Source organism: Haemaphysalis longicornis, unplaced genomic scaffold, assembly GCF_048455015.1.
Source record: "Haemaphysalis longicornis isolate Haplotype H1 unplaced genomic scaffold, Haemaphysalis longicornis Haplotype H1 scaffold_2, whole genome shotgun sequence".
Taxonomy (NCBI): Eukaryota; Metazoa; Arthropoda; class Arachnida; order Ixodida; family Ixodidae; genus Haemaphysalis; species Haemaphysalis longicornis.
The window spans coordinates 178,801,995-178,828,548 of NW_027526295.1; the positions used below are offsets into that span (position 1 = coordinate 178,801,995).

A 26,554-nucleotide genomic window follows, 5' to 3' on the forward strand; every position below is an offset into this window, starting at 1 on the left:
TTGCCTCAAGCGCTATACTGATTATAGTGCATATTTTTGGCGGGTCCACTGATCGACCGGCACAGCTGGGGCATTGTTTTCTGGGACTGTGTATCAGGAGCATTTGTGGATTCCAGGGCATCCGGATTCCAGGGCGTCCGGGACATTTGCAGAGCTCGAAAAAGCTCAAAATGGCATGGCTTTTGTAAAGCTCTCAATATTATTGTGCGTGGCACTAAACTTGACCACTTCCAAAGGGGGGAGTTGTTCCAAAGAGGTCTTTTTCGAAGTCATTTTTTGAAACGTAAAGAAGCAAATGTTTCGCGTGTGAGTAGAACAGCAGTAGAACAGTTGGTACACGTTCTCCCCTGCACCCTTGAAAATTCCTTGACAGGGCCTTGAAAGTCCTTGAATATCCTTGAATTCTTGTCTCTGAATCCTGTACAAACCCTGACTTTTGTCTTATCTTTCTTGTCGTCCCTGTCTCCTTTTTCGCTCAACTCTATGAACCATGCCCGTAGTAAGGTTTCCGGAACTTGGCAGAGGGTGTGCTAATAGTAAATAGTGTTCAACGAGAGAGGTTTATACTTACTTTATCAGTAAATATGTGACCATTTTGAAATCATATTTCAAGTTGGAGTTGGATGAAACTGTACACCCTGCGGCTACAATGCAGCAGCAGTGATAGGCAAAGCTAATGTCTACAAGGTCACACATAAAAGTTGTTGCTTTTGTTCGAACAGTGACACTGCAGTCCTTAAAACTCTACCCCGGATTGTCTGTGTCCGACTAATTGGTTTGCACAAAGCATTGTCCCCACCCCCCTAGTACAGTAGTACGCTATCAAAAGGGCAGGTTTTGTAGATTGTTCCTTTTCCCATTTTTCTCCCCCCCATCGACCAGATTTTCTGCCTGCTCATTCACGAAGTAGGGTTATATAATAGTGCCTCGATGAGCTTTCCAGCGATGCCCAAAGCACAAAGAGAGATGCATTGTTCACTAGCTGCCTCATTCAGAGCACCCGTCAGTGAGCAGCCAACTAAGGGAATTTCTCTGCTGGCAGCTACGAGCAAGAAACAGTAGAGTCCGAGACTTTGCTGCCATTTGGAAAGGAGCCTCTGGAAACAAGCTTGACGTTTCTGTGCGTTTGTTGCAGTCAAATTGGAGTCGAGGCTGCACGAGGCCGCAAAGAAGACGCTGCTCTGCCCCCAGATCCTGGACAAGTGACATCCCGTGGGCCCTCCTTCCTGGCTGCTGGGGCCTTCCGTGGCTTCGAGAAGAGGGTGGTGCAAATAAATTGTTTATTTATGAACTACTGCTAGGCCCCCTTGGCTGTCACCGCTTGGGGAAGACGCGCATGAAGATGACCATGTTGAGGAACACGATGAACACGACGGCTAGCATGAGCCAGATCCAGCAGTTGCACGAGCGCCGGATGTGCTCTTCCAACCGGCTCTGCTCCGCCTGCAGTCGCTGGTAGTTCTGGTCCGCCGTCTGGATGCTCTTCTGCACTGCCTGAAAGGTGGAGGGAGAAACAATTGCGCCATTGGCACTTAATGTGCTCACTACATTGACTACTATGACGCAACTTCAACGTTTGCAGCACCTGATAACAATGATAACACAATTTTATGGTGTGCAAATTCCACTTGGCAACAAGCTGAGGCAAGTTACTTTTGGTACTTTTTAGCACTGGCTATCAACGGCCAAGCCTCAACATATAAGTACTACTGCCACTGTGCTTAACTATGCCTTGTACTTTCTCTGCTCCTGAGCAAAGCCTGCACTCACTGTTTCAGCCGTACTTGTACAGCCATGGCCGTGCACGTGAAACACCACAGACATGCTAGGTCCTCGATTATATTTCTGTGAGTGAACCGTAACCTTGCAATGTTTTTGCCAATTATTTATTTTTTTTTCCTCGAGAAAAGTAATCCCCCAAGTGCATGGGAAACGTACAAGATGGTTGCACATATCAGCTGCTTATATGGTGGAGTTGATTAGAGCGGATTTTTCTGACTGTATAGTACGACCAACACGCTGTAATATTCCGAATGTTAATATTGCAGCTCGTTACTTGAGTGCTTTCCAAATTTTCTGAGTAGATAGAATGTAGAGCAGCAGTGTCAGTTTTCAGTTCTCAAAAAATGGCAAAATAAACAGCTAGCACATGAGAAACAAAAACTAATCACGCGGGAGGCATATTTCCAAGAGAAGGGCGAAAATCTCGCTAACGACGACTATGGCTGCCAAAAAAGTGGTACAAACACAATGCATATCGGGCGATCTTCAAACATTTTGCAGCCATAATGGTGCACCCACCATACAACACACCATGCTCTGTTGCTGCAAGCTGTAGCAGCAGCAGATACAGACGAGCACCACGGGGGGGACAGTTGGCACAGTGTTGCCACCAGTGCACAATCGGCAGCCCAATGCTTGCAGGGAAGCACATCAAAAAGCGTCACCTCTGTGTCCTTCTTGACGATAGAGCCAGCCAGCAAAGCGTTCTGCTTGAGGTTCTGGGCGAGGGAGACCATCTCCTCGGCCACTTTCTCCTGCATGGAGTTGTGGTAGCGCAGCACCGCATCAAAGTCCTCTCCAGCACCCTGCCCGGGAGTCCTCTGCCGCAGGCCCTTGCTGTCCCCTGCGAGCCAGCGTCCCAAAAAGGCAGCAACCATGAAGATTACCTTTCTCCATAGATTTTTGGGGATGCAGCGTTCCAGTACCTTCGGCATTGATTGTAGGGTTTAACACGCTGACGCAAAGCAAGGGGATGAGACGTGCTGTAGTGGAGGGCTCCAGATTAATTTTGACCACCTGGAAATCCTTAACGTGCACCGAAATCTTGTACACACGGGCGTTTTAACTTTTTGCCGCCATCAGAAAAGCGGCTGCCGTGGTCGGGAATCGAACCTGCGTCCTCGTGCTCGGCAGCGCAACGCCTTAGCCACTGAGCCACCGCGGCAGGTCGGTACAAAAACGAAGCATGTGATGCTGATGCTTGTGAAATCCGTTTAAGTGGTGTCAATGAACCAGGATATCATTATTTCTGCGTATGAACATTTGTGCAACAGAAGTGTTGCAAACTACCACACATCTGATGCACGCCGCACTTTAGCAAGGTGGATGCCCAAGTGTGAGCAAAAACCTTGCTGAAACCATGTGCTTTCTGCCAACAATGTCAATGTCGCTTGCAGAAAACGTGCACAACATTGTTGGCATAGTTGCGTCTAAAGGCGTGTACTGACACTAACTTTTGAAGTAAATGATGTTGAATACTCAAATATACATTTATTTTCATTTTGCAAGAGTTCAATCTGAGACAAACTTATGCCTTAGTAAACAGAGCTACATATTTGAGACAAGATGCAGAAACGTCGAAATTTCGTAAACAAAGTAAAAGGAGAACTACCATACTTGCAGCGGAATCTATGTTGAGGGACAACAGCAAACTGCATCAATATCATACCTGCCAACCTGGTGACATGGAAATTCTTAATAACCGCGGACTGGGGGAAGTGGGGGGCAACACACTTTTAAGTCTGAACGTTCTGACGTTTTCCGAACCATATGTGCAAACCTCAGTGTTGTAGAGTAATGAGCAGCAAATCCATTGGGCAGGGAAGCAAATTCTTACATGTACTAATTCAAGAACACTTGGTAGTAGTCTCGCGGCTTCGAGCCCGCCGTTGCAATGCGAAGGAACTACCGCGGTCGTACCACGGATCTCACTGCACAGGACGCGGGAGTCATACAAAGAGCGCCACAAACACAGAAGTCGAACCGGCCCGTGAGCAACACGCTATAAGCAGACTTGCCTTAGATGCAGCGAGTTCTGGATATGGATGCGTAGCCCACCCCGAGAAGAAGACAGAAATCACTACTTCGCAGTTGGTGATAACAAATATATACGTATTGCTTTCTCGTGGCTACGCAGGTACCAGTGTCATTTAAAGATGGTCCGATTTTTTTTCGAAAATTCGCAAAACTTCAGGCACGATTCGTAAAATCGTAAGACGCGGCAAAATTCGTACATTTTATGGAAAACTCGGAAGAGTTGGCAGGCATGCAATATGTAGTGTGCAATCTAAGTACCTCAGGTGGATGGATAACTCAAGTTGCAGACACTATAATTTTCTCTGCAAGGGTAACTTTTACGCTGATAAAGTTCATACAACTTCATTTACCTGAATTCATTATACAAAATCACAAAAGAATAATTTTTGAATCTCCCACATACCTGTATAAAAAATACCAATCGCAGATGCAACAAGAACTCTCAGAGTAGCCAGCACGTACAATTAGCAAGCAAGCTTTGTGCTTTCTGTGTGTCTATGCATTAGTTTGAGTGGGTTCTTTTTTTAAGGGGGGACACTGGTCTTAAAACAGCCTCTTTTAATTTTCTAGTGAACTTTGTAAAACTTGTCAGTCTTGCTGCTTTTCTCCCACTGATTTCAGATATGCCATTACTTTCTCAGTAGGTCAATTAGTTCCCAAGATAATTAGCACTAATTAGCCATTTTTAGTCCAGCAATAGACAAAACAGTGTTGGTCATAAAACTGTAATCTTTATATTTTCCAATACTATGAACCCTGGTGAGTGCAATAATCGAAGCAGTTTTTTTATGCATTGCTTGGAACTAATTTTAAAGCTCATTAAACTTTGGTAGCACCAGTGGCAAGGAGCCATTTTGAGTGCCCATTTCAAACACCAAAGTTTAACGAGCTGTAAAATTAGTTCCAAGCAATGCATCAAAAAACTGCTTCGATTATTGCACTCACCAGGGTTCATAGTATTGGAAAATATAAAGATTACAGTTTTATGACCAACACTGTTTTGTCTATTGCTGGACTAAAAATGGCTAATTAGTGCTAATTATCTTAAGAACTAATTGACCTACTGAGAAAATAATGGCATACCTGAAATCAGTGGGAGAAAAGCAGCAAGACCGACAAGTTTTACAAAGTTCACTAGAAAATTAAAAGAAATTGTTTTAAGACCAGTGTCCCCCCTTAAGTTCTCATTAGCTTTAGCAAGTGGCATTTCTACGCATAAGCCTTTGCACTCAAATGACCACACCATTTCGTTTGTCCACAAAATGTTCACAACAAAGCCGTCAGTGGTGCATATCAATGCATAGTAGCAACTTGTCAGGCTCGTGATAGAAATTTTTATTTTCTAATAGTGCATCTACGTAGAAATTGTTTTACTGAAGAACCATTTTACAATTAAACCTCGATATAGCAAAGTTGACAAAAATGTGCAATTTTTCGTTGCAGGCAGGTTTCGAGTTAAGACTCGCATGAATGAAGTAGAAAGGAAACCAAAAAGTTAGACATCAGTGATGGTGAATTCACCCTTCAGGGATTTATTTCGCAGTGAAAAACTGCGAAATATTTGCCTGCTGCTTTCTCACGAGCTTAGTCACTACACGGCACTCCGAAGAAGCAAGGTCACTTCACCCCGAATTCACAAACGTAACTTCAGCGTCACCTGTGCTTTCAACAATTTCTGGTGTCTTAACATGTTTCAAGAGCCAAACTTATGCTCAAGGCCGCCTTTCTGCACTCGAAACTGGCAAAGGGTGCTAGCTGGGATCCTGTATTGGGCGACGACGGTCTTCTTTCTCACCAGCGGAGATGGCATATGAAATTGCAAGATTGTTTTGGAAAGACAAAACTTGGCGTTTTCTGGCAGCAGAAATAATCACCGACAAACCAACACCACAGATAGCAGTGGAGACGCGCGACTACACACCTAACTACAGCACCTAACCGACGACGGCGCATCACACGTGAATATGCACGGTAGTTTGCGGTGCAGGCAGAATTTGCTAAATTAGTGCATTTCTCCAGCCGATTGTTCAGAAAGAGAGCAAAAAAACAATGGCTCATCAGCGTAGCGAATTCTTTACATCAACGTTAACCGTCACAACGCCTTCGTTACATAGAAGTCGCAAAAATGGGTTTCAATGGGGCTGGTGATGGGGAATTGAAAGACTTCGTTAAATCCAGGAATTCGTTACACAGAGCTTCATTACATCCAGGTTTAACTGTACCTAAAACGCCGGGCTGCTGTTGTCTAAATATTGCCGAGATGTCGCTTCCAAGAGGATCGGGTGACCAACCCACATTACTGGGTTAGTCACCCAATAAGCTTGGAAGTGCAAATTTATGCAGGCCCCACACCTATCTTTAGCATCTATAGTAGAGCAGGCGCCTACAGAGCCAAGTAAAATTTCAGTGCAAGATGCTTGCTCATCCATTCTTCGGCTGCATAACCACTTTAACACTAAATAGCTCTCCCAACTGACCGGACGAAGACGGAAGAGAATTTCGGGCGGCAAATACTTGCCAGTCGCCTTAGATGATGAGCGAAACTCCAGCAATTCCTCGCGGGCATCCTGAATAGCCTTCGTTTGACGCTTGAGCAGGATCTCCTTTGCCTTCACATCTGGTGCGGGCCTCAGCGCAATGTTCTCGTGGCTCAGTGTCTTCTCCGGGCTGTTGTGTGGCTGCATGTTCACGGACAGCTGTTGGTATCTGTACGGCACACTTCACAAGTCTTGTTTTTAAGAGGCCACTGCGTGCTTACCTGAGTGTCCACGGCAATGAGACGCTTGAGAAAGTCCACTTTATTCGTGTACTGCACCAAGGTGTCTTTGCTCGGCTGGCTGAAACGTAGCATCGGTTAACCTCGTTTCATGGCTCCAGAAAAGCAGAGAAGGCCGAGGGACTCACCACGTGTTTATACCCCTCAAAGCCAGGAGCATATCTTCCAGGCACTGTACATACTGGAAACGAATCACACAGTTTTCTTTGTTTTCAGTGAAAAACAGAAGTTTTTGATAACCTTTGACAAATTTCAGTAATGGATGATGCGGGTTTTTTTTTTTTTTTTGTTTTTTTACACACATCTGTTTATCCATGCTTTAGTTCAACTTTCTCAGCTGGAGAGTAATTATTTGTCTTGCTTCATTGAGCAACCTTAAATTCAGCATGAAACAACCGTGCTTCACTGGTTGAATTAGATATTCACTCACTGTGCATTAGGTTTTGTCAACTGCAACGAATTCAGTTGCCACTCCAGAATGAGAATACACCATCAGAGGCATGGAGTAACAGTTAGCTGAACACTGTGGCGTGAAATTAAACAAATGGAGGCAAAGACGGTGCCTTCTGCACAAGACCGTCTTCGTCAGCAATCAACAAACACAGAGGCACACTATCACATTTGCAATAAAGCCAAAGTTTCATGAAACTAGCTCGCTCCGTCACCAAAAGTTAAGGGGAAAATTATTCAAATGGTTGCAACCTGCAACAGGACTTTTAATCTGTTGCACAGGTGATACATTTAGTATTGGCTTTTGTATAGAGTCCGCGGCTAGTCTGACACTAAATCGAATAGCCCCAGCGTCATTCGCCCACGTCGTGTGCATACGCATCTATTCCCACATTACGGGTTGTGTGGTTTATTTCACACACTCTCTGCCACGATAACAGTAAAAGCGCTTCCTTGACGCGCAGCGTATGGCAAAGCGACGGTCATGTAAGTAGAATTGACGAGTGTAGCACGAGTCCAAGTTTGAGGCCGTTTGACGGGCATCAGTTATGAGCGTGTTCATAGCTTTTACAAGAAACACCGAAAGTACGACACACGCTCCACATGCATGGCTCCAAAACTGGCGTTTCTGAAACAGACGCTCCTTTCGGCGCATCGTTCACATCTAACTGCAAGTAGCGGTGATTTTTTTTTTTTTTCATGCTGAAAGCTGTCACCGAAATTTCATGCACGAGCCCTCGTTACATCGTACTGGCTAACATCACAGTACCACTACACCGTGCTCAAGGCACTGTCATTGCACCCCACGGTGTTCAGCCAACTGTTGCTCCCAAGGATGTCAAACAGCCCATACGGCCATTCAAGCTCAACGGCAAGCACCTACATCTATGTCGCATGCTTCTTTACCTGCATACCTTTTTAAATCGCCAATTTGCGGGGTTTCGATCATCGGCGAGGACTTCACAGCGCTCCAAGAGCCGGCAAAAGTTTATTTCCAAGCGCGACACAGGAGCCATGTTGGAAACCATGGAGGAAAGAATACTTGGAAACTGACAACACGACGTCGTACTATCATCATCATGAACTGTTCAGAATGATGATGATGGAAATTTTTTTTTGAAATAAAAAGGGGCCTTTTTTTTTTGTTATCGCTTTAACAAGGTTTTAGTAGCAGTAAATGTGGCTATGCCAATAAGACTTGCTGTTGGCGAATCTTCCCGTTTTAAATTGACGCTAGTCTTGTCTGTTCTTCGCGTCTATTAATAGGAGGCGTTGTAATAGGTGACCGGTAATTGGATATCTAAGCTTGCCTTTGAGAACGGCCTAAAATGCGCTCCAGAAAAGTCGGAATTCCTACGAATCCACTGCATCACAGAAATGTCCCCCGAGAGGAGGCAAATAAGAATACTCGGGATGCACCTGCAAGGAAATGCTCGGGCGGACACCACAATAACGGAACTGTGCGCTAAATCTTCCCAACTGGCACGCATAATCAAGCGACTAACAAACAACCGGAATGGAATGAGGGAAGAAGACACCGTCCGAATAGTACAAGCAATGATTATCCCTCGTATCGGCTACAGTCTACCATTTCAAAATCACACAAAGTCGGAAGAGGAGCAAATCAACGACAATAATACGCACAGCGTTCAAAGCTGCGCTCAACCTACCCCAGTTCACCTTCAATGAGAAGCGCTCACTCACCGGGGGCTCACACCATGGAAGAGATGAAACACGCCACCTTTCAGGCACAACGAATACGACTAGAAAAGTCCCGCACGGGGAGGGCGATCTTGTGGCAAGTAGGCGATCCACCCGATCGCAGACACCAAAAGCAGGAAACAGACCTAAACAGAAACATGCATCCTAATATCCACGTAGAAAGAAGAAAGGCAATTTCCTACAAAGGAAATTCGAGCATCACGATAATACAGTGTACGTTGATGCAGCGAAGTAGGATGAAGAAACGGCGGCATTAGTGGTGACCACCCATGAAGGAGAAATACTGCATCACCATGCGAAACATTACCACAAAGCACGCGCAGAACGGAGCCCTCCTTCTCGCAATTCGCTGGGGAGAACGAAATGGCCGCGGCCTCAACATCATCACCGATTCACAAGAGGCCTTGCAAATGCTAGCGGCAGGAAGAATACCACTTGCACTTAAAGGTACTTCCGGGATCCCTCGAAAAAGTTCACAACATTACGTGGACCCCCGGACACGAGGTACTGCCGGGTAACGAGGCGGCGAACAGGCGAGCGTGCGACTTCACTCACCACCCCCCTGTGACTGACGTCTTACGATAACCTAGCACCACTACGTACGGTGAATACCTACAAAATGCCAGGAAAGAGCGGGCTACATATCCAATCCCACATCGCGAACTAACAGCAAGTGAAGCCCAGATGCTACGTAAGATTCAAACGAATACCTTCATAGATAAATCTCACTGGGCGAAGATTTTTCAACAACGGCACCCCGACTACACAGAAGGCTGCAGGCTATGCAAAGAGACTGCTACCCTCTTCCATGCCACGTGGGCCTGCCCACGCCTCTGGGCAGGGGCCGAACACCAAAAGAACCCGCCACTGACTTCCCGTGAATCATGGGAGGCCGCCCTCGTCAGCCCCGACTTAGATTAATCAGGCGGGCAAAAATGGGAGCAGAAGCCACTGGAGCCCTGGACAAAGGGTTCCACTTATGATTCTCCCATCCTTTTCTCCCCTACCCCTTTCCTCCATCTTTACTTCAATAAAGTTTATTCAGTCAGTCAGATAGAAACCGCACAGGCTCATGGGTATGGCGTCTGCTCCCGCCACTTCTGGAGCCAGCTCCCGTGTGCGGGTGGCATAGAGTTAATGCGGGCAGCTTCCATGCGCGTGTGTGCTTGTTGTTTATTTGTCACAGAGTGCTTACCTTTCAGAGAAGCCCATAGTAGGATTAATCATTCTTATTCACTGAATGCGCGATGCCTGAGCGATTTTCTTTTTCAGTGGAAACAGATAAACAACACGTACACATGCGCGTGAAAGTGGCCGGCGTACGGGAGGTCAGGCGGCACGCAATTTTTCATAGCCGTATATAAGTTAAACGGTGAAGTTTAACAAAAATTTATTAACTTAAATAAATTGGGATGTAGGTTAGCGACGTGAAACAACGCAAATATTTAACATGGGCGTCACATTACGGCAACACCGTTCCACTACACTCATACACATACAACAGAGAGCAAAGACAGCCTAACACTGCAGCGGAGCACAGCGCCAGATGCGTTTCTGCCCGCAAGAAAAACACACGCTTTTTTTTTTTTTGCTAGTTTGACATTTTTTAAACAGGAGAGCCGCTTTTCGCATGCCCAGGCGTTGCCATGTAAAAGACCACGTAACAGAGAAGGGCTCTCCTTCTTTCTAGCTGGCGCAGCACTAGCTCTTGCTCAAGTTGGCTTCACATTCAGGATGGGTTTTTTGCAAGTCGCACAACCAATGCTCTCGTGCTAAGCTGTTTTTTTACTACGCAACGAGTGTTCCCAGGGCATGCCTAACTAAACTGGTGTAAATTCAAGCACGTCATAGATGATGCTGATCGAAGACCATCCTTATGCACATCGTCCATTGCGGGAGAGTTGTTTACGACAGTGGCAACCATGCGAGTCAAATCCTAGATCTTCTGTCAGCCTTTTACCGAGGAGAGCGCAATTGAAGAAAGACTACTGAACAACGGTTCACAGTTATTGTATCAACCACGTAATCAGAACTCTGAATGGGCAATATGTGAAAAAAACTGGTTCATGATTACTATACTCCTTAATGCGAAATTTGTGCCCACCACAAACTGCAGTCTTCTCGGTTACGGCGCATAGCTGCTGCGTCTCAGGAAGTGATCGCGTGATCAGCGAGCGCACGGTGGCGTGCACTACTCTGCCGTTATCTCACAGCGGGTCGCCACCACCAAGCATGTTAATCGTGTTTGAGCCTCCTGCACAAATGCCACGTGTTTCGGATGAGCCAAGCAACGAGGATGTCGAAAGATCACGCGCAGCCTGCATTTCCATGGCACGGCATCAGCACAACACCCTCCCTTCACACTTTCCTTGTCTTTGGTGTCGCTTTTGTTCGCTCGGTCACTAGGCTCACGAGGCCATGAAACCACAGTAGCGGACACTTAAGTGCTGTGCACAAAAACAATTGAGGAAACATCCTGTCCTCCAGAAGCAGTAGGCCAGCGAAGCTGTATGGTGCCAAGCTGTTCGCGCTGATCGATCTCTTGTTCCTTGATGCTAAACCTGCTGCACCTTGCCGGCCAGCGGGGTCCACTTGGTCAACGGCTGGATGCACACATTAGTGGCGTGGCCTCGAGGCTTCAAATGTTAAAGGGTACTTCTCCCAAGAGGCCAACAGAGAGGCCTTTCCTGTGGCCTTGAGTGGCACGTGAGTGGCTGTGCAGTGATCTTTCTTTGCAGGGGCATGTGAGCAGCTGTGTCACGTTCACTCTTTCTCTGCCTGCACACAGAGGCCACGAAAAATATCAATCACGAAGCTACGAGCTTTGCTTTAAAAAAGCTTGGGGTACCCTTTTATCTGATGTGCTGTAAATGGCCTGCTACTTACCCTGCATTATCATGCCCCACCTCCAACCATTAACAATTCCTTTCGGACATGTTTGCTGTTGATAGCAGAAGCCCGGGAAGGCAACCTGGGCAAGTTGGTTATTCGTTGGGGCGTAAAACTAACTGCGGTAAAGACAGAGACGAGAAAAGGGCAGACAACATGGGAGCCGTAATAGTTTTTTATATAAAACATTGCAAAGCTTCAAGTTTTTCAACTCAAATGTTTTTTTTTTCCACTTGAAATAGCCATGGGGCCATACAATCATCCACTAGTTTTACAATTTTTTTTCCGAAATGAAGGTCATTTTATTTGCCAGTTCACGAGAGCTTTTGCATTTGAATAACTTTACTTTGGCTAGTAAAAATGTGCAGGAATGGAAACCAACTGCAATTAGAGACCGTACTCGAGTGAAAAATTTATGGTGGCCCTCACTGAGTGCACAAAAAACTGAGCATGCCTGTTGTGCAAAATGAATGACAAATGTGACCTACAAAAGCCTCTGCCCAAGTAGTTGAAGGGCGACGCACTGCATATCACCGGAAGAACACAATCACGGCTTTCGTACATGTATTTACAACTTAAAATTGGCAGCAACAGCACCATCTTTCTTTTTCTTTGTTTTTTTCCTTGCTTGTGGAACACCGGAGGTGAGCTGGTCTTGAAGGCGCTCGAAAAATTTCTTGGAAGATGACAGGCTCTTTTCAGCCCACTTGTCCTCCTTGCCCTGAAAATTATAAGCAGTGAGTATAAATGACAAAACCGCTTTGCACAACTGCACTTTCAAGTTGAACAGCACAGGTCATAAAGACACGATCCTCTGAAGAAATTTACATAAATAAGTGTTTCTGGGGTAGCAACAATTTAAATTACCATGTAACCTCTGTGAAGGGACATCTAACATGTAATTTTGTTAAAGACAATGTGAAGAGACCGCAGAATCTGTTCCTTTAACAAGTGAAATCTGCTGTAAAGTCCATTTAAAAGCCAAACCCCAAAACGTTGCTGCTATGTATAGCACTTCAGTGGTACAAGGGATGGGGGCTGACGAAACCATTGCAACAATGCAACAGGTTCGTTCAGTAACTAGAAAACTGCATCTCTTTTCCTGGCATGATCTTCAAAAAACAACTAAACCCATTTCTTTCGTGGACGGCTCTCAACGTACCTTTACTCAGCTATGCTTCTGTTTGTCAGGCAAAAGAAGTAGTGCGAATTTCACACTTGTGGAGACCAACTAAAGTTCGTCTGCCAACATTTCACGGCAATATCCAATGCTCATCGCCAGTTGGCCAGGTAAGCTCATTCACTGTGCACGCTTTCCACCGGAGAGTCAACTTAAGTTTCTCTTGCATGCAGCACAACCCACCCACAGATTACGCTCCTTAGAATGCCTGTCAGGCTGCTGATGGATAAAGCAAGTGACATTAAGGCTCATGAACTGCGCGGGTGGTTTGAAGCTTCTATGTTGCCCCAGACCCACATCGCCTAATCACCGGTGATTTACTTCACGCCACGTATTGCCAGAGAGGTGCCAAGCAGTTTGATAATTTCTTTTAACACGCCACTGGTTTGTGCAGTGGTTCCTTCACCCCCTTTTTGACTACGACAGAAATACTGAACGCAGTGAGTCTCTGAATGCCGAGACTTGACCATCCTATTTTGTATGGTAAATTTTACGCTTCCCTCAGAAAATGTTCTGCCTCCCTCTACGTTCCTGCTGTTCCCTTTTATGCTTGCAAAGTGAAGGCACCGCCCAACAATCCTGATAGTCTCACCAACATTCATGCCCAAACGACATCAGTCATAAGAGGGCAGCACAATCAGTGTACCACTGGTAGTCTTCAGGGTGGCCTCACTCTAAACAGCCATTACCGCATTCAAGCTCTTAACAGGTACGGCAACCGGAACAGGATAGTTTTTTTCTGAACTCCTATATTCTCAATCAAGTGATCAGTCCACACTACGTTTTAGCTCAAGTGTATATTGCCGCGAAACACCCGCGAACCATGCTTGGCTACGTGACAATATTTCTGTGTTATCCCAAAGATATCGCACTGATATAAGACATGGCTGCATATCTGCTGCCACAGTTACCATGTGTAGCATGTTTATACCTTACGACACAGTGAATGTGTTCATGTCTCCCTCAAAGGTCTGATCAATCACAGAAAAGGTTCATGCATGCACACAAATGCTGTTTCTTCCAACTCTTCCATTCTTGCTTTTTTTGCAAGTTTAGGAGAACTGCACCTTCTGAGTTCAATGGGTGTAGCTCGATGACTACTGCTCATAAGAAAATTCAGCATACTGCAACTGGCTGAGAATAGCTATAAGCAACCAGTGGTGCCAGGTGCCACAGTGCACTCTCCACCTTTTTTTTTCTTTGCTTTGTTTTCGACACACCCTGTCCATTGTTAAAAAACAGTGCAAGGCCATGACCAACAAAGCAGCCAACACAAAGCAAGAGAAGCATGCTGCAAACACAGCTGTCCTATGCAATGAAAGACATTAAAACAATAGACAAAATCGTACCTTGGCAGACTTAGCCCCTTTGGCAGCCTTTGACCCTTTGACAGGATTGGCCCCCTTGGCAGGCTTGGCGAGTGTGGTGTTGGTCGCCTTGATGACTTTCCTCGTGTCCACTGGGAGCTGGTTGGTTTTGGCAGCCGCCTTGGCAGCTCGGCGCTTCTGCAACGCCTTCTTGAGTCTTCGTTCGCGCAACCTTTGAGTACGGGACTTCTCGCCCTTGGCAACCAACTCTCCCTTTGTCTTGGCCTGAAACCATAAGGAAAACAGTTTTTTTTTTAATTCACAAAGCTGTCAAAAGAAATGAAGAGAGTTCCGTGGTGAAACCCCACTGGGGTTCACCTACATATATTTCATAATAAATTAACATCAGAATAATACTGTTCGTCACCTCAAAGGACACAGAAGTGAGTTGCAAGCATTGTTTAGTTATCGTGCCAGGTTAAAGCTAGAAATCGTAAAACACGTTCCAGTTTACCAGCTGAGTTTTCCAGTGATTCACTTGCATATTTTGATGAGAAGACTTCGTTTAAAAGTGCCGTTACCCTCGCACCATTTTCCCTGCCAATTTGCTGACGTCAGCTATGGCAACACTAGAAAGCCCTCAGAGCTAGGTACATTTAACCAACTGCTAACACGCTTAACCTGTACGTAAACACACAAAGTGTTGACATGGTGATACTGGAATAGCACGAAACACCATTGCAAAACAGTACGGTGTCATTAATGTGGTTGTTGTGGTGGCCTCGGACGGCAAATGCCGTTTTTTTAAAGACGCTAGTCTTTCTTCGGCTACTTGGATGTGGAAATTTTGGTTTGTCAGTATGTCTGTATGTCTGTCTGTCCGCACCCCGATTCAGCCGCCCGGGCAAAGTCAATGCTCATGTTGAACGATACGTTTATATACCCACAGCCAGTTATAAACATCCAAGCCCAGTGGCACTGTTCATACTTGCCAACAGTTTCCCCACGGTGGGCGGTGGAGGAAATGCCGCCCACTGCTCCTCTTCACCGCCCATCCCTCTGATTCACCGCCCACTGCTCACATTTGGTAGGTCTTACCGCTCCGACTGACCCGTTTGAAATGCGTGCCTGAGGAACTAAAAACGGCCACTGTGCGCGAGCAACCCCAGCGGCAGCGGGCGGCACAACTTGCTACCTGTATATGTGGAGGAGTCTGAACAAGTTGTTTTTAAGTCCGTAAAATTGCCAGCTATGTGCGGTATTTGGCCAGCGGTGTTTGACCAGGGTTGTTGAATCTCTGTGATTAAAATTTGATATGTTTGAACTTAACATCTCCCCATCCCACCTGTTCTCAAAATATCGACCTCTCATAAATTTCTGGGGAGAACCCTGCTTGTCAATATTGTTGAGCCAAAACAAAACAGTACGTATTTATGAGGCAATACATCAATACATAAATGGCATTGGCAGTGTTTCGCTATTAAAAATACATAGATGCTTGATTTAATAAAAAATACTCCCCCGGAAAAAAACAAAAGGGGTTGCCCGCGGCACAACTGGCGGCATCCTAAGAAAACAAATGGCACCAGTAACGAAATGTTCCAATAGATGGCGCGTAAAACGCACGTGGAGTAGGATGCCTCGATTCACGCGTGTCTCCGCCATACTGCGGAGCTGGCACTGAGGCTCCTAGCGTAGAGCGGTGATATGCAGTAAATTTAAATTGACTCGAGCAAAACGCTAGCGTGTTTATCTTGGGAGCAGCATGATGGGAGACGAACAGCATAAGAGGTGAGCGTGAAAGAGAAGGGAGGCATTTACTTGGCAGGGACGCCAGACAACTATCGCCTTTCAACGACATTTGCAACTAAGTGAGCAGATACGCGACCAATTTTATTGCCGCGCAGTACAGATAAACTAAGAGTTTATACTTATGCTAAACAGTCAAGTCATTCACCACATGACTAAACTGTACGATGCAGACAGAAATATGGCTTCAACAAGTTCACTTCAGAGTTCCTTTAAAGAGTAGTTCTGGAATCCACCCTAACCCAGACTACTTTTTCACCTCACTTCTTTCTCATGGCTTATATCAGCACAGACGATTTGGCTATTCATCCCCATCTCTCAGCATATCACTACTACCAAAAAGCTACCCATCACACGCATGCACACATACACACACATGTATGCATATGAATTTATATACCTAAGTATTAGGAATGGGCGAATATTCGGTATTGTCGAATATTCGATCGAATAGCTCTCTATTCGTTATTCGCTTCGATCCGAATGCAGGTATTCGATATTTTCGAATTATTCGATGCTCCCGAATAGGCAGCTAAAAGCCAAGCTTTTCGGTCAAGCTTTCCGAGAGTTACCCCAGGCTTGGCTCAAGACCCACCAACGCGGACATTTCTATTGTCAGTGCCGGCACTGCCGAGTTTCTGCCTTGCCTAGAGGTTCGACGAAGCTCTCGGCCGCCAGCACACTTAAGTTAAAAAAAAAAGGCGGCACTGAAACGACACCGCTCCGAACATTGCGGCACCAAGCCAGCAGACTTGTACAGGCCGCCATTTTGATAAGGCATGCCGCCATTTTGAATAGGCTCGCACAGCGCGGCAGTACGCCGCACTAAGCTAGCCTATTCAAAATGGCGGCCAGCCACTTGCGCTTTGCTTGGCTACGGCCGAGGATACAAGTGGCTACAATACTTCTTTTTTTTTTGCGGAGCTTCTAGGCGGCGCTTAACTCTGCGAGTTTCTAGGCGGCGCTTAAACTTGTGAATGAGCAGCCGGCGGAAACTGCTGCACCTAGAGCATGTGGCGCAACAGGCATTTCTTCATGAAAACTTGTGAATACAGCAAAGGAAAGCTGTGTGTAAGATTTTGCAATAAATGTTCAACTGGTAATAGTTTTACACAATGCTGTGCCTACGTGAGTTCTAATTATTAGAAAAAAATGTGTACATTAGTCAGGTCACAAGTTGCTCATTTGTCTTTGTGATTTGCAATGTGCACTATTCGAACTATTCGATTCGAAATTATTCGACCAAATCACTATTCGCTTCGAATTCGCTTCGAACCTCAAAATCTATATTCGCCCATCCCTACTAAGTATCCATGTGTAATTTTGGCTCACGTGTACGTAACCGTGTACACCTATCACCTGTCCACATTGTCTTCTTTGAGAGAGTGATTAACCATGCAGTTTTTTATATTCGCCGAAACTGCACCACCTAGTGTATTTTGGAGTGCACGGTTTACAATGTCTCTTACCTTGACCTCCTGAGGCGCAAGCAGGGAAGCATCACTCACTCCTACAGGAGTCACTTCCTCAACGCTCACGGATGGAAGGTTGCTGACCACTTTAACTTCGGCCGAAACCTAGAAGGTCAAATGAGAAAGACAGAGCTCAGCAAGCACATTCACCAATGAACAGTCCCGGCGAAATCGCAACACCATGCGCAGAAGTTTTAAAATGTGAGCACTGGTGAAGAAATCCTAGAGATTCGGCACCACCGATGCTGTCTTGATGAAAGATTTCATGGCCGTCCCTTTACTTGGCTCATACATACATTAAGTTCAGTCGCTGTACATACACAGGTACAATAATAAATCGTGACTCTTAAATTTTGAGAGAAGAGAGAATAAAACTTTATTTGGATGCCAACGTTGGCCAGAAGCCCCGGTCTCTGGCAGCGTTTCAGGCCAGTTGGACGGCCCAGAAAAAATTCAACACTTCACTTGCACCGTTTTCATCAAGAAAAAGGTGCAAGTTCCTTTCATCGTAAACATCCCACGCTAACCTAGCTTCATTTTTTGCTTCCGTGAGTATTCAGGGCGACGTGTAGTTCACAACCCTTTATGAACGCAGCAAGAGCAGCAACGGCAAACAACTTGACACAGAAATAAAAAAAGTAGACAAAAACAATGCATGCTACAGCTAAACCTCGTTATAAGAGACACTGATGTAAGAGACAAATGGGTATAAGAGACACTATTCACCCACATGGTTGGCGGCCCTATTTTTCCCATTAAATCGACCTCTTTTATAACAGACATTGGATGTAGAAGATTGGTTATAAGGGACAAGTCATCCTTGAAGTTTAATCAATAATCTCGCTTGTAACAGACATTTTGACTTCAGATGCAGTGCCACCAGTCACTTATTGCAGTTGCTTCCATTTTGGAAACACAGGTGGACGACAGACAGGTGCAGTCGCTATTTATTATAACTTCAGCAAACACAAAGTGGTTCGTAAGCTATGAAATGACAATGAGAAGCCCTGCCAATGGAAATGCAACTGACAGAAGTAGTTGAAGCTTACTACCATTCATTGGATGGAGCGCGATCACACATGTGGGCTCTCCTACTCGTGTAGCTCCCAATCAAGAAGCACTGCAGACGTTGAGTCCTGCAAGCGTAATGAATAGCCTGAGCACACAGCGGAAGAAGCTGTGCGCTCTGGCTATTCATCAGGCTTGTGAACTCAACATCTACGATTCATCTTCCACAAACAGAGAAAGGAAAAAAAGCTTGTAGAATCGGTTGTAAAAAACAGTGCAAATAGTCATGAAGCACACAAAGATTCAGAACTGTTTCACAAATTCTGGGAGCCAAACATAAATTAGAATGAATGTTCTGAAACATGCTGTAGCGTTCTTTTGAGCTTATTTTAGTTATACGGTGCCCACATTGGACTAGGGTCTGATTAGTAAGTGAAAACATGGTACCCTGCTTATAAGAGACATCTCGTATAAGAGACGGAAACTGCTCCCCAGTACGTGTCTCTTATAAAGGGGTTCAACTGTATAGTTTTATTTAGACAAGATATGAGAGCTGCTAGACAGACATGAAAAAAAAAGGAAAGTTCCAATTGGTTCTCTAACACCCTCAAAGCTGTTATTATTGAGTCGTACTCTAAGTATTACTGCTGCAGGCGTTTTTTTTTTTTTTTTTTTTTTTTTTTTCGTGTGTATAACAATCATTTACATTGTTTGCAAGAAGAGCTGTGGCCTTGAATGGCACATCAATGGTGCGAAACAGAAGCCTGTGTCTTCAATGTTTGAACATTGCCTGCTTAGCTGTGCATCAGGCAACTTGTAATGCCTCACTGCCCTTATTTAAAAATAAAAAAAGAGTGAATATTAAAATCAGCGTTCCTTTAGCATGCCCGTGTTCCGCCCACACTTGCAGCAGGTTCCCGACTCACCGGCTTGGGCATCATGTGGAAGTTGGAGAGGGCGTCCAGCTTGGTGAACAGGTCTCGCATGGCCTTCCGGATCTCCACGTGGGCGGGGTCCTCCTTTGGGGGAGCATCCTCGTCCGCAACCTTCTGCTTCTCCAAGAACTGCTGCTCATAGACCTACAAACGGTAAGCAGCACCACAGCGTGAATGCCTACCTCTTGGGCAAGGGATGGGCACGAAGACTGGAATACACTCCTCCCCCTTAATCCACTCTTTAGAAACGCTGTCCCATCTCAGGGAGGGGGCCATGCTCTTCGATTCATTGGATGACGATGGTCCCGTACAGGCAGCACCATCAAGACAGGCACTGGAAGGTCACTCTAATCATCCTCAACTGTTCCACACGAGGAGCAAGATCTTGCTCAAACTCAACCAATAAGAAGGAGAACTGCCTCTCCTCCCCACTGGTTGGTATTGTACTGATCTTTTGATATTGTACCGGTCGATCTGTACTGTTGACACCAAATAGAAATTTATTTATTGACCTCACAATATTCACGAGAGAAAAGACAAGCAGGATTCCCCTCATAAGAGTCAGTTACCCCACTTCCCAATGCCAATGACAATATGTCATAATAAGTGTACCTACGGACAAATTATTGCTTAGAAGCAGGCACAAACCATATTCTATGGCAACGAAAAAATGTCTCCCTATAAAAATGACCCCCATCATAAATTTAAAAAAAAACTAAGACTGGCAGCGTAATTGCTTTGATGGCTCTCAACAACACATTCACTCTACAATGCGGGCACCATCGTGACCGCGGCCAGCAGCCGCCGCTCTTCTTTCACCGGGTCGACGCCTTTCAACCAGAGTGCCGGAACCCGTCTTAACCTTCCCGCTTGTAGATGTACGCACCTGTGCGAGGCTGAGCTTGCTCTTCTCCTGCTCGAGTGCCACCCTCCGCCGAAGCTCGAACGGTTGCTCCACCTGCCGCGTTTTTCGCTCCACGTCGTCCCAGGCTTTGTCGCGTATCCTCTGGAGTATCACATCCTCTAGGCACTTGGTGGTCTCCTCAGTGATGACGATGGCTGCAAGTGAAAGAACAAGCGCACCGGTAAATAACTGCTGATTGATGAAGCATAACAGGAGCTTTGGTGATACCATTAGAGGTAAACTGAGTGCTTTTGAACCGTTACTGACCACTATACTTGGCTACTTCAAATGTACGCTTCTTAACAGTGCTCACGCCTACATCTGCCCCGTGTCAGTGTGACAGTCAACGCATGCTGGAGGTTGTGAAGCAGTCGGTACCAGCCAATCATAGGCACAAAGCAAAGTCAGGTACAACGTTGTTTTGATCTACACATGACTACACACAATCTTTTCTAGTGCTGCAGCACAATTGTAGATGTCACGGCAGAACATAAGATTATACTACATACTGCACTTGCAGTCTCATAAAGAGAATAAACAAAACAAGAAAGAACAGCAGCTCACAATTCTGACTCAGATGCAGCATTAAAAGACGTGTTACATCCAGCTTCTGTTCATCAATAGGAGCTAAGCTACATTTTTAAAATTATTTTGTTCCACCTTTCCATACAGCTCCCTGAACCGCATGCATACTTTCTGGCTCCCATGCCACAACCCAGTAGTTTGCAATAACATATTGAACCCAAGCTTACATCCTTTACATCCTTCTGCCCATATAGGCAAGCTTGTGCACAGTTTTATGACTGAGCGCGCTGCTACCCCCGTGCACGCATGAAACAAGTTTGGCGCGGTGAAGTTTTTGTACGTTGCAGTAAAGCCTGCCCTCCTCAAGCAGGTAATGACAAGCTGGAGCGTGTCTATGCAGGGACCCTCGCTGGTGATGATTCATGCCTGTGGCAGCTGCAAAATCTGTAACAAACTGGTTCTCATGGCGTCGTGTTGACACGTCTCTGCGAGAGGACACTGTTTGCTGAGAATCCTTCTTTCCCCCCTCTCTCAGACTCACTGTGCGCCAACTATCACAAGACCAGAGGAGGGTTCTCTCACGTGTTTGAGCATTTTTTTTTTTTTTTTTGCCACGCACAAAGCATTGGAAGGCAGTGGAACTGTTGATGCTTCTGTGTATACATTCTGCCCTTTCAGAGGCCCTTGTCAGATCGGTTTGGGCCTCCGCAAGGAGCTTCGCTCTACCAGAGTCATGTTGTAAGCCCACAACCGTCCCTGTATCATCGCTGCTCCTCTCTCGCCATGCAGTAAAGCAGTGAAGCTTTACCCACGGCTCTTTGTCGTCAACACCGAAGCACCTTTCCTGCTGGCCGCTCGTCCACCACACTACCACCACATGACGGAGGCGATGGAGCTCAGTACAGCTGATGTGACAACAGTGATTTGGAAGGAAAGTGGCTGGGGAGGACTCACGCTGCCGAGTGGCATGCTCGAACTGGAAGTGCTCCTGCAGAAGGCTGTTCTCCGGCCTCTTGCTTGCCTCCACCTCTCCCTGCAGCCTCCATGGCCGTGGCTCCAAATTCTGCTCCTCCATTTGCCTGATCTTCTTCTGAAGCTGCATGCGACCATTCGAGCGTGTGCTTAATGACACTTCACAGGCTACACAGAACATGTTCACAACAAACGCCCTCACTGAGGGAACAGCATGGCACTCTAAACAGAAAAACATCTTTGGGGGCCGTAATTCGCAATACATCCGTACTAAATGGCTGTTATTGTGCCATATTACTGTTTTGCGCTTAAAAGCAAATACCTGCCATAACCTGGATAAACAAAAAATTAGCAGTGGCTTAGCTCGGCTATGCCAGGATACACGTAGCGTGAGCTAAGGTTCAGCTGGTTATTCTTAGGTTTCCTGGTTGTCCAGGATTAGCTGATTATCATGCTTACTGCTGCTAAAACAATTTCCAATCCAATCCAATCCAGTCGTGGCGGCGGCGGCTCCAGTGCGCCAGCTGTGCGCCGTGAGACGTCACTGCTCCTCGCGCATGCACAGCACGGCTCTCCAGGAGCCACACGGAACTGCTCAACCTCAGCCGGCCAGTGTAGCTCACGCTACAAAATTAATCTAAACTCTCCCCCCCATTTCAGTAACAGATGCTAGACATCGTGCAAAAAGAATGCCCACCTTCTATCAACGACCTTGATAAAGGCGGGTGACAGAAGTTGGTTTACAGGGGACTTCGCATCAAGAAGGACAAGCTCCCCTTTCAGCCCAACGTGTGATGATACATGGCTAGGTGCTAGTAACAAAACAAACCATTAACACAGCATGATTTGCAGTGATCAAAACAAATCTCACTTACAAATTCTTGACTCTTCTCAAAAGATGACTTTGCAGAGGTCTCTGGGCTGCTTGGCTGGGCACTCTTGTTCATGTCACCCCTGGATGTTTTTGCATCAGTGAGCTTTTCGTTCCCGCTCGGATCTGTGGCCTCATCCCAATAAACATGCAGAGCCCACCACACACGGCCCACACAGAAGAATACCCACTGTTTAACATCATTAGATAAGGACACATGTGAGAGGATTTTGTGAACTCCAGCCTGCCTTGACTACATGCAACTAATGCAACTGACATCGGGTGCAGAGTGCGAGCAACAGGTAAAGAGGACAAATTAGCGCTCACAAGGCTGGCCTTGTGTGTGAAATTACAGGGCCATGTACTGAAGGTGACTATACTCGAAGTCAAAGCCAAACTGCAGCTTAGGATGTCGGCATAATAACCAATTAAGAAAAGCAACCTGCTAATGCTTGGCCCACCTGGCTGCTGGTGAATAAGACTTTTCATAATAGTCGGATGTGTTTGGATCCAAACGTCTCACCATGATACTGTTTTCTTTCCTTTTTCAGTCTCTTTGTCACCCGGTGTAGACGTGGGTGGATCAAAGAAGTCCCGGTATTTAGCGTCACGACCACCCTGGAGAAAAAAGAAGGGAGAATCAAGCACTTGTGCATCGGACATAATGCAACGAAAAGTGTTCATAGAATGTCTGCAACAAAAAAATAGGAAACAGAAGAAGGTAAACGAGAAAGGGTACGTGAGTTGAATGGCTGTTTCCAACAAGAGTGTTCTGAATACTATAATAAATGACCAGTGCATCGTAAAACAACTCATCATAGATGTAGTGCCCAATCATTTACAGAAAAGTCATGCGTAATACTTGGTGAGCAGTAGGCGGTGGTACCTTTTCCTCCGGCTCATCTTCGTCCGAGGTGACTTCGCCGAAGTAATCGATGTCGTCATCCTCGTCATCTTCTGAGTCGCCTCCGCGAGCCGCGGCCTTCTCTTCCTGGTCTGCAAAAGCTTCCATGTCGGCTAGACGGAAGAACGCGTCGTCCACAACTGACGACGGGCCCGCGCCTTTTGTTTTATCAGCCTCAGTGTCATCTTCACCAACAGCTCTTTCGTCGTCGAAGAATTCCTGGCCTTCCTCGGATGCATCCGACAGGTTGAAATCTTCGTCTTCACTTCCCTCCTCGGCATCCGATCCTGAAAGACCCGACTCTTCACCTTCGCCAGAAGCTCCAACCTTGGCCTTTTGTAAAGTTTCATGCTCTCCCAAATCTAGGCCGAGGCTGATGCCCTGTTTGGTCGCCACTCGAGACACCGACGCGATGAGATCTTTTACCAGGCGGCCGTTTCGCAGTTCGAGCTGCTGCCATATCTGTTCGTCGTCGAAGCTGTCAACAATCAGCGACGGCAGTTCCGTTTTTGGCGACGGTACTGTCTTGCTTTCCCATTTGTGAAGTGCGTCGTAAAGGTCTTTAGTAACGCTCTTCATCGTTTCCGCTACATCTTCCTGGACCCTGTAGCGCAGAACAAGAAACGCAAAGTAGTAGTAAGGCAAACGTCAACAGAAAAACATGCCGGACATGTGGCATGACCACGTCTTCTACAGAGACCAGTGACGTGATATACCATGCATACAAACTTCTTTCATGCACTTACTCGAGAAACTTCTCCGGCTTCTTCGTACATGACTCGAACGCTTCGAGACATTTGCCCATGCTCGCTTGATCGGGATCCAAGCCATCCGACACGGTGCCCATGCTGTCTTCTGCTGTGGACGCCGCCATTTTTGCTGTGCATCGCTGGTTGCGATAGCGATGCAGACATTTTTTACAAATATTTTTACACCATTAAAACCGATTTCAAACATAATTAAAATATAAATATAAAATAAATATTTTATTTTATTTATTAGTGAGACAAGTGGTGACTAGTCTTATTAAGTAAGAAGCAGTGACTTTCGGTATCAGCAGCGCGAGGTTTCAAACCAGGCGAAAACGCAAAAAATAATCGTGGCAAATTTTTTTTACGAAATGAGAGCAAATTCATTTTAATTTACTACAGTCACCATCCAAAGTCTGGCGAGCAATCTTCTGCAGATTATTTATAATTTCAAAGGGCTTATTTTTGTCTCACTAATCAAAAGACCTATCACGCGAGAGGTAGAGCATTGCAGTAACTGTCCGGGCAAAAATAGGGCGAGAAACTTATAACAACGAGCATTGTGTAGAAAACGCAGCGTTTCAAAATCACAGGGAACTTCAGGGCCAGTGGCTCTCGTCAGAATTAATTATATGCTCTCGTCCACGGGCATCCGCAATTTTTTTTACCAAGGGACAGACAGCGGGTATGCAAATCGTACTTGAGGCATCCAGAAAGACAGGCGCGGTGTGTTGTTCTATATTGTATTTCAAAAATCGTAAAATGAAAGAAGAAGAAATTGTGTTACTTTAAGGCATATTCAAGCAACGCACACAGTCGATTAGCATCTGTCCGCCAACAATTAGAGCCTCGACCTCGACCCCCCCTTCCTATTTGCCTGTCTCCTGAGTCTCCTTCCCCCCTCTGCGGAAGCCCAAGACAGCAGTAGGGATAACCGCTAATTAAAATCAAAGGAAGGGTGATGATAAGCCTTCCAGACCCGGGGAGGCCGACAGTCTGCGCTGATACATGAGGGTAAATTGCATCCTGGTCAATGCAGATTTCCACTTTTCATGGGAGGGTATGGAAACGGGGTCATGGTTGTGGGGACAGGCGCAGACTAGCTGGTACGTCGTCAGCGGTGTGTTTCAGTGTGGGCAGTTGGGGGGTCGGCGAGAGGGCTAAGGAGGATGTGATTGTCGAAATATCCCTCTAGAAATTAAAATGGCGCGCTACTATCGCTCTCTGACTATCTAGCCGTAATGAAATGAAGGCTCAATTTTTTTTTACCCTATGGTGGCTTGTAAATCCGCACGGCATCTAAACTACTCTACTGTAGCAAATCTAACGGTTTGCTGATCCCCTTATTTGGTATATTTGGTACGTGAGGTTCACCGAAGAGAACGCACAAGGCATTGAACTTTCGCGTGAGCCTCCCAGCTGATTCATGGTGCCTGTGCACGCATGCCCTCGTGTTTGTATATGTATACTGCCAAACTTCCTGTTCGAGTGAGGTGGAGTAAGTAGAAATGTTATTGTTTTGTAATCTCTGCTTGCGTTTGCGACGCATGCTCGCGTTTCCCTCGTTACGAAATGATATATCCCCATTCTTTCACTGTTCCTTTTCCAAGTGCCTCTAGCTATGCCGCTTCGGTCAATGCGCCTTTTTTTTCCTCCCCTTTTTGCTGTGCAACAATTAACTGCAGCCTCCGAAACTCAGGGTATTCGGTTTCTCTCAGGCATGGGCGCCAAAAAGACCGCGCGTCTCCTCGGCGCGTGCATATATCTCCCCTTCTGTGCTCAGCGGCGCGTCGCACGCCATAACAAGGAACCCAGATTGCTCGCTCGAAGGACTTTCCGTGCGACTCGGCGACTGCTTCCCCTCGTGTTTCTTCGTTCTCCTATCTCCCACGACGTCCCCGCAGCCGAGCTCATTGTCTCGACCGAGGGAGAAAAGAAGAAGTAAAAAGAAGCGAGCGCGTATTACGTGAAAAAGGAGACAACACAGTCCCCCCCCCCGAGAGGCGTAACGGGAGGAGAGAGGGGCCGAGGAAAAGGAGGCCGCACATATTGCGCGCGCGTCCTTGACATGACAAAAGAAAACGTGCGACGCGCAGGCCTACGCCAAGGTTTTTGCGTGCAGTGCCGTAAGCTCCCGTAACCGCTTCCGATTTGGGAAGCCCGTCTAGCTCCAGCAATGCTGCGTAACATCAGCTGTCGGCCGGCAGTGCTACAACCCTGCGGAGAGTTCACGTGCAGGCGATTATGCAGGATTTCACCTTT

At 46.2% G+C, this 26,554-nt stretch overlaps 3 protein-coding genes across 5 annotated transcripts in view; 1 reads left to right on the plus strand and 2 right to left on the minus strand.

Moving 5' to 3' along the window:
• Nucleotides 1–1,294, plus strand: part of LOC144169557 (activating signal cointegrator 1) — a 23,611-nt gene extending 22,317 nt beyond the window's left edge. The window contains exon 11 of the mRNA XM_077698782.1: nt 1,136–1,294. Within this exon, the coding sequence (XP_077554908.1) occupies nt 1,136–1,206 (71 nt within the window). The 3' untranslated portion in view covers nt 1,207–1,294. The remainder of the gene's footprint in view (nt 1–1,135) is intronic.
• On the minus strand, nt 1,262–8,070 carry Use1 (Vesicle transport protein Use1). Of its 3 annotated transcripts, none has more exons than XM_077698788.1 (6): nt 7,952–8,070; nt 6,724–6,776; nt 6,578–6,652; nt 6,338–6,497; nt 2,448–2,626; nt 1,262–1,494 (listed from the first exon to the last, which is right to left on the minus strand). In XM_077698788.1, the coding sequence occupies exons 1-6, from the start codon at nt 7,992–7,994 to the stop codon at nt 1,315–1,317; spliced, it is 690 nt and encodes a 229-aa protein (XP_077554914.1). In that variant the 5' UTR covers nt 7,995–8,070; the 3' UTR covers nt 1,262–1,314. The 3 variants fall into 3 exon arrangements, with proteins under 3 accessions (XP_077554914.1, XP_077554915.1, XP_077554913.1); XM_077698789.1 differs by having other exon boundaries at nt 6,578–6,656; XM_077698787.1 differs by having other exon boundaries at nt 6,578–6,656; nt 7,960–8,066.
• A 4,133-nt stretch (nt 8,071–12,203) lies between these two features.
• On the minus strand, nt 12,204–24,447 carry LOC144169561 (U3 small nucleolar ribonucleoprotein MPP10). Its single transcript, XM_077698791.1, has 10 exons — nt 24,290–24,447; nt 23,526–24,147; nt 23,163–23,257; nt 22,644–22,722; nt 21,751–21,892; nt 20,254–20,426; nt 19,359–19,511; nt 17,422–17,529; nt 14,186–14,428; nt 12,204–12,377 (listed from the first exon to the last, which is right to left on the minus strand). Exons 1-10 carry the CDS (start codon nt 24,415–24,417, stop codon nt 12,225–12,227), a joined length of 1,896 nt encoding a protein of 631 aa, XP_077554917.1. The 5' UTR covers nt 24,418–24,447; the 3' UTR covers nt 12,204–12,224.
• Nucleotides 24,448–26,554: the final 2,107 nt, after the last annotated feature.